General features: G+C 46.6%; 1 protein-coding gene across 5 annotated transcripts in view; it reads left to right on the plus strand.

The window, feature by feature from the left end:
• Positions 1-1865: 1865 nt before the first annotated feature.
• SLC25A44 (solute carrier family 25, member 44) overlaps positions 1866-11585 on the plus strand; it is an 18762-nt gene continuing 9042 nt past the window's right edge. For 2 of the 5 annotated variants that reach the window (XM_011928388.1, XM_011928390.1), the window contains exons 1-2: positions 1866-2181; positions 7612-8249. In XM_011928388.1, the coding sequence (XP_011783778.1) occupies positions 7625-8249 (625 nt within the window). In that variant the 5' untranslated portion in view covers positions 1866-2181; positions 7612-7624. Of the gene's footprint in view, positions 2182-2377; positions 2422-7213; positions 7242-7611; positions 8250-11585 lie in introns of those variants that run through there. The other 3 variants (XM_011928391.1, XM_011928387.1, XM_011928392.1) reach the window with 3 other exon arrangements.

Here is an 11585-nt window from a genome sequence, read left to right on the forward strand (position 1 = left end):
TGTGCAACCATCACCACTACCTAGTTCTAGAACATTTTCATTGCCCAAAAGGAAACCCTGAACCCATTAGTTACTTTCCATCCTCTCCCTTAATCTCCAGACTCCTGGCAATCACTTATCCACTAATCTGCTTTTTGTCTCTATAGATTTGTCTATTCTGGTTATTTGGAATAAACAGGATTACATAATATGTGGCCTTTGTATCTGGTTTATTTCACTTAGCTTAATGGTTTCAAGGTTCATCCATGTTGTAGCATACATTCATTCCTTTTTATTGCTTAATACTATTCCACTGTGTAAATATACCACATTTTGTTTATCCATTCATGGGTTGATGGACATTTGAGTTGCTTCTACTTTTGGGAATTGTGAATAGTGCTGCTAAAAATAAACATTCGTGTATGAGTTTCTGTTTGAATGTCTGTTTACAATGGTATTGGGTATATACCCAGGAGTAAAATTGCTGAATCATATGCTAATTTTGTGTTTAGTTTATTGAGGAACTGCCACTGTTTTCCACAGCAGCTGTAGCATGTTACATTCCCACCAGCAATATCTGAAGGTTGCAATTTCTCCACATCCTTACCAAAGCTCATTTTCTGCTTTTTGTTTGTTTTAATTTTAGCCACCCTAGTGGGTGTGAAGTGGCATTTTATTAACTTGATTTGCATTTCCTTAATGACTAATGATGGTGAGCATCTTTTCACATGCTTCTTGGCCATTTGTATATCTTCTCTGGGGAAAGGTCTATTCAAGTCTTTTGCCCATTTTTCTCTCCTTTTATTTCTTTTATTTCACCTGCGACTATAGACAGGATCCAAAGAGAAGTTTTCCAGTCTCTTTCCTGTGTTTAATGGAGACTTACCTTACCCTTCTGTGTTATTGTTTAATTTGGTTGTTTGTCTTTTTGTCGTTGAATCGTAGAGATATCAACTGTGAAATGAACTGACTCTGCAGCCTATGCCTCCTAGCCCCTCATTTAAAGTGCTCCCTCCTCTTCTTTTAAGTCTATATACAGGCAAATAGCTTCAAAAGCTGGAAGAGACCCTTAATGTCATTTTTCTCCACCTTCAGGTTGTCCCCCACTCCTGCAGTTTTTTGAGTTCCCAAACTTCAAAATTGGCTGTGTATCCTCAGTCATTCCTGCTGCATGTTGACCTCTACTATTTTGGCTCTATAAATAATGAGAAATGCGACCAGCACAGTGGCTCACGCCTGTCATCCCACTGCTTTAGGAGGCTGAGTCCGCAGCATCGCTTGAGCCCAGGAGTTCAGGTTACAACGAGCTATGATCTTGCCACTGCACTCCAGCCTGGGCGATAGAGTAATATTGTGACTCTAAAAAACAAAAAAGAGGAAAGAAGAAAAAGTTACATAAAAATCACACATTAGATTTGTTCTTTTTTTTTTTCTTCTTCTTCTTTTTGAGATAGAGTCTCGCTCTGTCGCCGTCCGGTGGCACGATCTCGGCTCACTCCAACCTCCGGGTTCAAGCGATTCTCGTGCGTCAGCCACCCGGGTAGCTGGGATTACAGGCGCGCGCCATCACTCTTGGCTAATTTATTTCGTATTTTTAGTAGAGACGGGGTTTCGCCAAGGCAGCCAGGCTGGTCTCGAACTTCTGACTTCAGGTGATCCGCCCGCCTCGGCCTCCCAAAATTCTGAGATTACCAGTGTGAGCCACCGTGCCCGGCCTTGATTTGAATATAAAGGTTCCAACACCCCCAAACACAAAGTGCCCCTATTTACAACTGGATCTTCAATAAACGTCTGGTGATTCAATTTCCGCCAATTAGAAAGAGCCCAACCAGAACACGCAGGCGCCTTAACGCTGAGGGCATAACGAAGGCAAAGAAGGCGTGGCCACTGCCCAAATCCAAGATGGCCACCAGGAGGCCGTCCGTTCTCGGAAGGGCAGCCCATCCTCGCTCCTGGGAGGCTCAAAGGCTCAAACGCCATTGGCGGAATCGTCGACAGCTCATCCTCCGCCCCCCGCAGGGGGCGGTAATGACAGAGTCCAAGTTTCCGGTTCCGGCAGTACCGGGAGCCGAGTCGAGATGGAGGAAGATGCGACCGGCGGACGGCATTCCCTGGGAACGACGGATAGACTGGGGGCTGCGGCCTAGAGGTCCGGGCTTGGAGTTCGCCTCAGACGCGGCGGAGCCGCCGGAGTCTGAGAAGGTAATAAGCCACCGGCTCGGGGTCCCTGACAACTAAGGTCTCTGAGGATCTGCACTTGTCAAGGAGGCAAAGGATGCCTGGGGTGCCAGGCTGTGGTACCATGCAGTTTTGGGAATGAAGGACAACTGCTGTGAGGCGTCTCTTCCTGGCAGAGGAGAGTGAGATTCGCTGACAGCGAAGAATCACGGCAGGGGGCATGTTCGAAGAGCCAGAGTTGGGTGTGCGGGGGCCAGGACAGAGGCTGTATAAAGGGGGTGTCCCACGGAGTATCTTGAGAGGATTGTCATGTGTTGTCTGTGATGAGGGATCACGTGGGTACCTATGGAAGACCGAAGGAAAGCTGGGTGGGAATCTCACCATGTCCGAGGTAGGGAGGAGATGATCTCGAAGGAGGGTTCGAAGGCATCCCCAGGCATTCCCCTAGGGAAATGTATATTCAGTAGGACAGGTGGGCAAGCATGTACACATATTCATGTTCATGTGGTAGATCGCTCCCAGGATGCAGATGCAATAGGGAGAACAGAAGGAATAGAGGGTATTGGTCTCTATTCTCTGTTTCCAGCTGAGAAGTGGGGACCCATGGATGTCTTGTCAGGAGTTGTAGAAGATGATTTGATTTGAAAAGATCCGAATCGATCAAATGTCATCATTGTGCTCAGTTCTACTGACAAGTCAGGATGGAGTCAGAGGGCTCCTAACCTACTCATAAGGGTCCCAGAGTCCTGGAGTAGTTGTTACAATTCCTCTTTTTTTTGGAGACAGAGTCTCGCTGTGTTGCCCAGGATGGAGTGCAGTAGCGCGATCTTGGCTCACTGTAAGCTCTGCCTTCCGGGTTCACGCCATTCTCCTGCCTCAGCCTCCCCAGTAGCTGGGATTACAGGCGCCCACCACCACGCCCGGCTAATTTTTTTTTGTATTTTCGGTAGAGACGGGGTTTCACCGTGTTAGCCAGGATGGTCTCGATCTCCTGACCTCGTGATCCACCCGCCTTGGCCTCCCAAAGTGCTGGGATTACAGGCGTGAGCCACCACGCCTGGCCATTACAATTCTTATAATGCTGACAATCCTTAATACTTAAAGCAATGCTTCCCAAACTTATATATTATAAAAGTTTGGTTCTTATGCAGCAGGTCTAGGGTGCACCCTGAAATTCTGTATTTCTAACAGGCTCCCAGGTGATGTCCATGATGCAAGTCCGTGGACCACCTTGGGTGGCAAGGACTTAGAGCATCACTGTCCAGTAGAACTTTCTGTAATGATAATGCTTTACTGTTAACAAAATGCCTTCACAATTATTAACTCATATGAGTTGCACTACAACTCTTATACAGCATTGATAGGCTTTATTAGCCTGATTCAACAGACAAGGAAACTGAATTTCAGTGAAGTAACTTGGTTCCAGTCTTACACTACTGAGTAATGGAAGTGAAATTCAACATGGATCTCCCAATTGCTGGTGTTCTTTCCGTTGTATGACCTTGCCTTCCAGGTGACACTGCCTTCTCTCGAGCCAGAATCTTATACCAGAACCTAGTGAATAGTCAGTCCCATGTGAATTTTCTGGTACAAGGAGAGTAGAGGTGGAGAGGAGGAAGCATATGCCAATTTGTCCCTTTCCATTGGTGGGGTCAGTAGTGGGAGCTCTGCCTCTAGCACTTCACTTGATGACTTCAGGACAAAGTGCTCACTAATTCTGGGTCACCTGTTAGGTCCCCAGAGGAAGCACTTCAGCATTTGTGCCTGAGCAGTGTTAAAAAGTGGAAGAAAATCCGGAATTGGAGCCATGCACATGAGGGTCTGAGAAAGAGCCCTAAAGAAGTTGGGCTAAGTTGGGAGAAGGGAAGGCTGGAGGAACTTTGCATATGGGTATCTGCAAAGAGGATTTTTCAGACGGCAAAACAGGAAGAATGGGATTGATATTTCTGCAAGAAGTTTGGAAGTTATGTAACAAAGAGCAGGTTGAGATCCTACCTTTTAGGAGCAGCCTGTCCCCTTTGAAGGGGTAAAGGGAGTGGGTGTAGTGCCCTCTCCCCTTCTGTTGTAGTGGCTTATCCCTCTAAGGCATGACCCTTGGATAGGAGTTACCTGTCTCAGAAAGTCCCCACTTCCTTGTGGGAGTTTAAAATAGATTGGCGTATGTGAGAGATGGAGACAAGGTGGGAAATTGGATCCTGTCTTAGGATTTCTCATCAGGAGATGCTGGTACTTGGTGTTTCAGCTTGATAAATTGAGAAGGTGCCATGAAACCAGGTCCTGGAACAGAATCCCTGGTTGCTCTGTCATTTAGCTGCTCTGACCCTCTGCCCTGTAGAGCACGCATTTTGCATGTGCCTGGCAGGAGGCCCTCCTGCTTGAACCCAGCTGTATTTGTCTGTGTTGACAAAGTGACTGCTCAGCCACTAAGCTTGGTCACTCCACAGACACACTAGGAAAGCAGAGGCAGTTCTTGGTTTCTCTGGAACAGAGCTGCAAGAACTCTCTGGGCATCTGCATGGCCAGGAGCTTATGCTTAACTGTTGAGTGACCTGCAGCCATAAGGGTATTAATTCTGCCTTCCAGAGGTGGGAATGACTTGGCCTTAAACAGTGATTTGTGTTAGATTCTTCAAATCCCATAAGGTAGAAGGCATGGTGGAGTAGAGAAGAAATCTTGGCTCATATCTGCCTCTTCCATTGATCAGCTATGTGACCTTGGGCCTGTTACTTTTAACGTAACTGACCCTCTATTTCCTCATTTATCAGAAGTGTCTAACTGTACACAAGTGAAATTGTAAGGATTACATGAGGTAGTAGACAGTCAGTCAATCCTGTTGTTTCTCTGTGTCTTCTCACCTCTCACTGGTATTGGAAGTATGATCTTGCGACCCTGGATGGCAGCCACTCTGGGGCAGGAGAGACAGTGACCACCTTTTGAAGGGCTCAAAGGAAAATATTATCCCACGGGACTTAGTGGGTCCTCCAGGCTGAGGCTGGGGAGGAGGGCCACCCTTGCCTACAGCAAGTGGCATATCATTGTTCTAGGGGTTCTCTTGACGGCAGAACTTTGCCTGCAGCTCGTTTTCCACAGTCTAGATTTTCCAGTCTTGCCAATCCTGTTGACTTCTGTCTTCTCATTTCCAAGCCTTTGTTCTCTCCCTTTCACTGTCTACATGGATTATCCTTAATTCAAACTGCTTTGTCCTGTAGGAAGCCTGTGCGAGTTATGTGCACATCTCTCAATCCTTACCTTGAAGCTGAGGTTTTCTCTCAGCTCTCAAGTACTCAGTTTGTACTGTAAGTAGTCCCTATGTTAACGAAAGTTATACAGTCCAGCTCAGGGAATCCTGAAAAGCTGCCCTTGCTTCCATGGTAACCAAAAGGCAGTTCTCATGGAATAAAAGCTACCTGAAGCCTCAGTTAGGACCTTTGGTTGGGGAAGGTGGTTGAGGATGGACTGTGATTAGATGCTTGGCATGAGGTTTGCTACTGGAACTGCTAGTGTAGAATGTTTCAGCCCCCTAGAGTTGTCCCTGTGTCGTGGCTACCTCCTTTCTCTGGGATTTCTCTTAAAGTCTGGGGAGACCCTGCTTCTCACTTCCTGGAATTTATCTTCCCACTCTCCCTTTCTGGCTGAAAATTTCTAGTATCTTACAGAACAGTGGTGGGCTACACTGGAGCACATCATATTACCACTAAATACGTCTAATAAATGATATCCTCTGATTTGACATTTCCTAAATGTGAAGCTCCTGATTTTATACAGTTTTGAAATTAGTAAGCTTGTTAGTTTTGTTTGAAATTCTAGGCATTGGATACACTTAACATAAGGGCTACATGTGCATTAACATGCTCTGGTTTCCTTCCGTCTGTATCTTTTTTTTTTTTTTTTTGAGATGGAATCTCACTCTTGTCTCCTAGGCTGGATTGCAGTGGTGTGATCACAGCTCACTGCAGCCTCAACCTCCCGGGCTCAGGTGAGCCTCCCACCTCAGCCACCCAAGTAGCTGGGACCACAGGTGCATGCCAACATGCCCGGCTAACTTATTATTATTTTTTGAGATGGAGTCTTGCTCTGTCGCCCAGGCTGGAGTGCAGTGGCACGATCTCCGCTCACTGCAAGCTCCGCCTCCTGGGTGCCCACTATTCTCCTGCCTCAGCCTCCTGAGTAGCTGGGACTACAGGCGCCCGCCACCATGCCCGGCTAATTTTTTGTATTTTTGGTAGAGACGGGGTTTCACCATGCTGGCTAACTTATTTTTATATATTGTAGAGACGGAGTCTCCCTATGTTGCCTAGGCTGGCCTTGAACTCCTGGGCTCAAGTGATCCTCCCACCTTCACTTCCCAAAGTGTTGGGATTATAGGTGTGAGCCACCATGTCCAGCCTTTTCCTCTGTATCGTGTGTCCATTCCCCAGAGCAATACTGTGTCTTCTTGAACAGACGGTTTCTTGAAGTCAGAGTCTATCTCCTCTGTCACTTCTCTCCTTTCATTATCTGAGACTGAGGTTGTGGTTTATACGCTTAGAGTTGAAAGCATGCAGTCCAACATGTTCTGTACTCTGTAGTTCTCCAGACTCTCCAGGGAAACTACTTAGCTCTCAGGTGGTTCTTTTCTGTTTTTCTCAGAGTTAGTTATCTAATAACTGAAGAGGACTCTGCCCTTTGGCCTGTTCCTGACTTTCTAAATCCTTTTGCTGGAGGAAAGTGGGTGGTGGGGGGTGCCCTGTGGTGTGAAAGCCCCACTTGCCCACACTTTCTTCCAATGCAGACGGGAGAAAATATCATGTAAATGTAGTGACTGTGGGTCAGGGGAGCTCTGAGAGGCCAACATGGGAAACCGGAGGCAAAATGAGTCAGTTGGCGATCAGAGGCACCCTGCTGCGGGTGCAAGGCCAAAGGTGATGCCTCCTCAGTAGGCCCCGGAGCATCAAAACTGGAACAGTCCCTTTCAGCCTTCAGGAGCCTCCCAAATTCACTTAGTGACGTCCCATTCACCTGCTTAAAGGCCCTGCATCCTGTCAGGTAGTTGGTTTGTCCACAACATCCTGAGCTCTGCCTGGGTGAGCCAGACAAAAAGAATGGTCCCTGGTCAGGGTAGTGACACCAGGGCCCAGAGAGGCAGAGAGTCGGGATAGAAGATCCTGTAAGCTGGGGTAGGGAGCTGAGAAGGCCATGGAGCCAGGGAAATCACTGAAGTGAGGGACAATTTCTGGAGGAGGGAAACTGAGTAAGGAAGGCCTGGCCAAAAACAGAGAAGGGGACAGTATCCTGATCTATGAAGGAAGACTCAAGTGCGGATTGACAGAGCCAGGTTGGGTGGAGTCCAAGCTTTGGGCAAGTGAGTGTCCTGGAGATGAGGTCTGAGAATGGGACTTCAGAGCCCAGCCGGAAGGGGAAAGCACAAAGCTCTGACCTCCTTCTTCACATCCCTCCATGCTGCTCAAATCCCAGGTCTTCAGGCACCATGGAGGACAAACGCAACATCCAGATCATCGAGTGGGAACACCTGGACAAGAAGAAGTTCTACGTGTTTGGTGTGGCAATGACAATGATGATCCGTGTCAGTGTCTACCCATTCACCCTCATCCGCACCCGGTTGCAAGTTCAGAAGGGGAAGAGCCTCTACCATGGGACCTTCGATGCCTTCATCAAGATCCTGCGAGCAGATGGTATCACTGGCCTCTACCGAGGGTTCCTGGTCAATACCTTCACCCTCATCTCTGGCCAGTGTTATGTCACCACTTATGAGCTCACCCGGAAGTTTGTAGCTGACTACAGCCAGAGTAACACAGTCAAATCACTGGTGGCTGGTGGCTCAGCCTCCCTTGTGGCCCAGAGCATCACAGTGCCCATTGATGTAGTCTCCCAACACCTCATGATGCAGCGCAAGGGTGAGAAAATGGGCCGCTTTCAGGTGCGGGGGATCCCAGAGGGACAAGGAGTAGTTGCCTTTGGCCAAACCAAGGACATCATCAGGCAGATCCTGCGGGCTGATGGGCTTCGCGGCTTCTATCGAGGCTATGTGGCTTCACTGCTTACCTATATCCCAAACAGTGCTGTCTGGTGGCCCTTCTATCACTTCTACGCAGGTAAGCAGGGGCCAGGACAGTGGGGGAGGAAAGTGGGATTTCTAATGGGGCTGAGATACTGTTGCTTTGTGCATGTTAGAGTGGAGGTGAGATTTAATGGGGGAATGGATCATTCATTCAGCAAATGTTTGAATCCAAGAGGATTTAAAGATGCATAAAACATAGTTTTTACTTTCAAGGAGCTTCTAATGTAGTGAGGGAAGCAGACAGGTAAAAAGACTGGAACAGTGTGTAGCATATGCTCTGTGTGCTTTGGAGTCACTGGAAGGTGGGGGAGGACAAAAGCCATGGGATGTTTAGGATTTGAAGATAAATCTGACGGGTAATAGTGAGCTTTTGAGTTGGATGTTTTCCTCAGCTTTTTTTTTTTTTTTTTTTTTTTTGAGACGGAGTCTCACTCTGTCACCTAGGCTAGAGCGCAGTGGTGAGATCTTGGCTCACTGCAACCTCCACCTCCCAGGTTCAAGTGATTCTTGTACCTCCCTACTACTCCTGAGTAGCTGGGACTATAGGCGTGTGCCACCATGGCTGGCTAACTTTTGTATTTTTAGTAGAGATGAGGTTTCACCATGTTGGTCAGGCTGTTCTGTAGCTCCTGACCTTGTGATCTGCCCGCCTCGGCCTCCCAAAGTGCTGGGATTACAGGAGTGAGCCACCAGCCCTTCAGCATTTTAAATTCAAGGTGTGATATAACTTTGAACCTCTCCACTCCTATAATGTATCTTTGTTCATAAGACATTTTACTTTTTAAGTATTTCCTGTTTCCTAGAAATGGGGTTACTGAGTCAAAGATAACATTTTTGAGGGCTTCCATAAACATACTGCCAGATTGCCTTCTCAAAGGGCATGGTGCATTGTTGAAGAGCAGGACTTGAGTGTGCCTGCTACCCTGGGACATCCATCCACAGCTTTGAGTAACCACAAAACTCCCGTTAGGGCAGCCTATGTTTGCAGCCTCCCTAATCCCTGCTGTTGGCTCACAACCCTTGGTAGTGGACATTCTGTCCCACCCCATTGGAAACTTTTCTGACCAAAATTTTGATGCCTTCTTAACCTGTAATGATTTTGTTTCTGTGGCTCTGTACTTTCCTGGTGCTCTTTTGTTTTTCTGATTATTGCTTCTTTCTTCTTTCTTCTTCCTTCTTCCTCTTCCTCTTTTTCCTCTTCCTCTTCTTCCTTCCTCCTCCTCTTCCTCCTCTTCTTCTTTCTTCTTTTCTTCTTCCTTCTTCTTTTTTTCTTCTTCCTTTTCTTCTTTCTTCTTCTTTTGTTGCTAGCTCTATTACTTCTATTTAGCACAATGCTTCCTCTGGGGTATTTGTTAAAAGTCAGGTTCCTGGACTCTACCCTGACCCTTTAATGTTAAAAAAGCTTCCCAGAAAAAACAACAACAACAACAACGCTTCCCAGGAAATGTGAGCATCTTCTCTGGAGTCTCTCTTTAGCCCTCTCTCCTCACTTGACTGCATTTACAATTAGAGCTGCATTTTTCTGATGTGCCCATCATCTCTACTTCCATTCTCAGACTAGCCTGTCGAGAGCTCTGGACAGGCATTCTGACTGTAGGACTTCTCTATCTAGATGCATCTACTTATGTCTAAAACTTTCTTCAAGTGACTAGTCTTCATCCCAAGCTGGCTGTCTTTTCTGACTTACTTTCATTGGTCAGTGGCCTTGTTATTCTTCAGATTACTGAGACTGAAGTCTTGGGGATTGTGCTTGACCACTCCTTCTTTCTTGTTCCCACGTCTAGTCCTGGTAACTCTAGAATTTCTCTCCCAACTTTCTCTTCATTCCTACCGCCTTCTCTGGAAACCATGCCTCTGTTACCTTCCTCCCGGACTGCTGCATCAGCGTTCTAGCTGTTCCCTCCTGAGTTATCTTCCTTCCTGTCCACATACACCTCTAATGGACTGACCTTTTCGACTGGAGTTGTCATGTTCAGTGGCTTCCACTGCTTACTGAGTAAAATCCAAACTCTTCAGCCTGACTTGAGCCTCCCTTAACAGTGAAATCTCTTGCTTCTCCCCTAGGTATAGGCAGTCTGTGCTGTAGCCTGGGCAGATAGTGCACAATTCCTCAACCACACATCACCTCTCCTACCACCATGTTTTGTTCCTGCCACCCCTCTACCTAGATGCCTCCCAGGTTTGCTTACCCCTGGTGCAATCATGACTTACCTTAAGTGTTCCTTATTGCCTCCTCTTCCTTCCTCTCCATGTAACCCTTAACCCAGAAGTGATCTTTCCCCTTTTTCATCCCCATGACATTGAATCTTTCTTAAGGCAGCTATACGTTTGCCTTGATGTTATTTGTGTGTGCCTTATCTCTTCTACTGAAGGGAGAGGAAACTAACATTTATTGAATGCCCATGTGTGCCAGGGCTCTGTTTGAGGGCTTGCATATCTCATAATTCCAATCTCGCAATGATCCTGTGATGTAAGTGTTCTATAAGAACAGGGACCATGTCTGTTTTTGTTCACTATTGTACCTCCCAACACCTAGCTCAGGGTCTGGTGAACCTTAATTGCTCAGTAAATATTTTTTGAATTAATAAACTGGTTCTTGCCACTCCCTTTTGCTTAAAATCTGCCAATGCTGCCTTACCGGCATCTAGAATAAAATCAGTTTTCCTTTCCATGGTCTATACATCTCTATTGATCTGACTCCTATCTGCTTTTCCAGCCCCACCTCGTGCCACTCTCCTCTTCCTCACTGCTCTTCCCTCAGTTTCTGGTATACATCAAGCTCTGTTCTTGCCTCAAGGCCTTTGCAGATAATGTTCTCTGCCTGGACATCCTTTCCCCTGTTCTTTATGTGGTTGGCTCCTTCCCATGCTTCAGGCTTCAGCTTACACGTCACCTTTGTGAAAAGGACTTTATTTTATTGGAAAGAGGGCTCTTTCTGTTTTATATTTCAGCACCTTCTTTCCTTCTTAGTACTTGTCATAATTTGCAGTTATTTTACCCCCAACTCCCAGCTTCTTAGTTAGAATATAAATTCCATGAAGGCATCTCCCTGTCCATGTCTCTGTTCTATGTCTGGTACTTATCATGGTGCCTGGCATCTATTATTAAGTAAATACTCATTTATATCATTAAATACTTGTCCAAAGTCAAGCCAGTCTTAGCCAAGAGGGATTTAAACCAAGTCAGCCTTAGTTCATCTTTTGCCTAGTAGATAAGAGATTCTTAAATGTTTCTTAAATGACTAATGGAGAAAAATGAAAGATGTGGAGTCCCTCCTTCCCTCCCTTCCCTCTTTCCTTCTTTCATTTATTTCCTTCCTTCCTTCCTTCCTTCCTTCCTTCCTTCCTTCCTTCCTTCCTTCCTTCCTTCC

This window comes from Colobus angolensis, unplaced genomic scaffold (genome assembly GCF_000951035.1).
Source record: "Colobus angolensis palliatus isolate OR3802 unplaced genomic scaffold, Cang.pa_1.0 Scaffold77, whole genome shotgun sequence".
NCBI classification, from domain to species: domain Eukaryota; kingdom Metazoa; phylum Chordata; class Mammalia; order Primates; family Cercopithecidae; genus Colobus; species Colobus angolensis.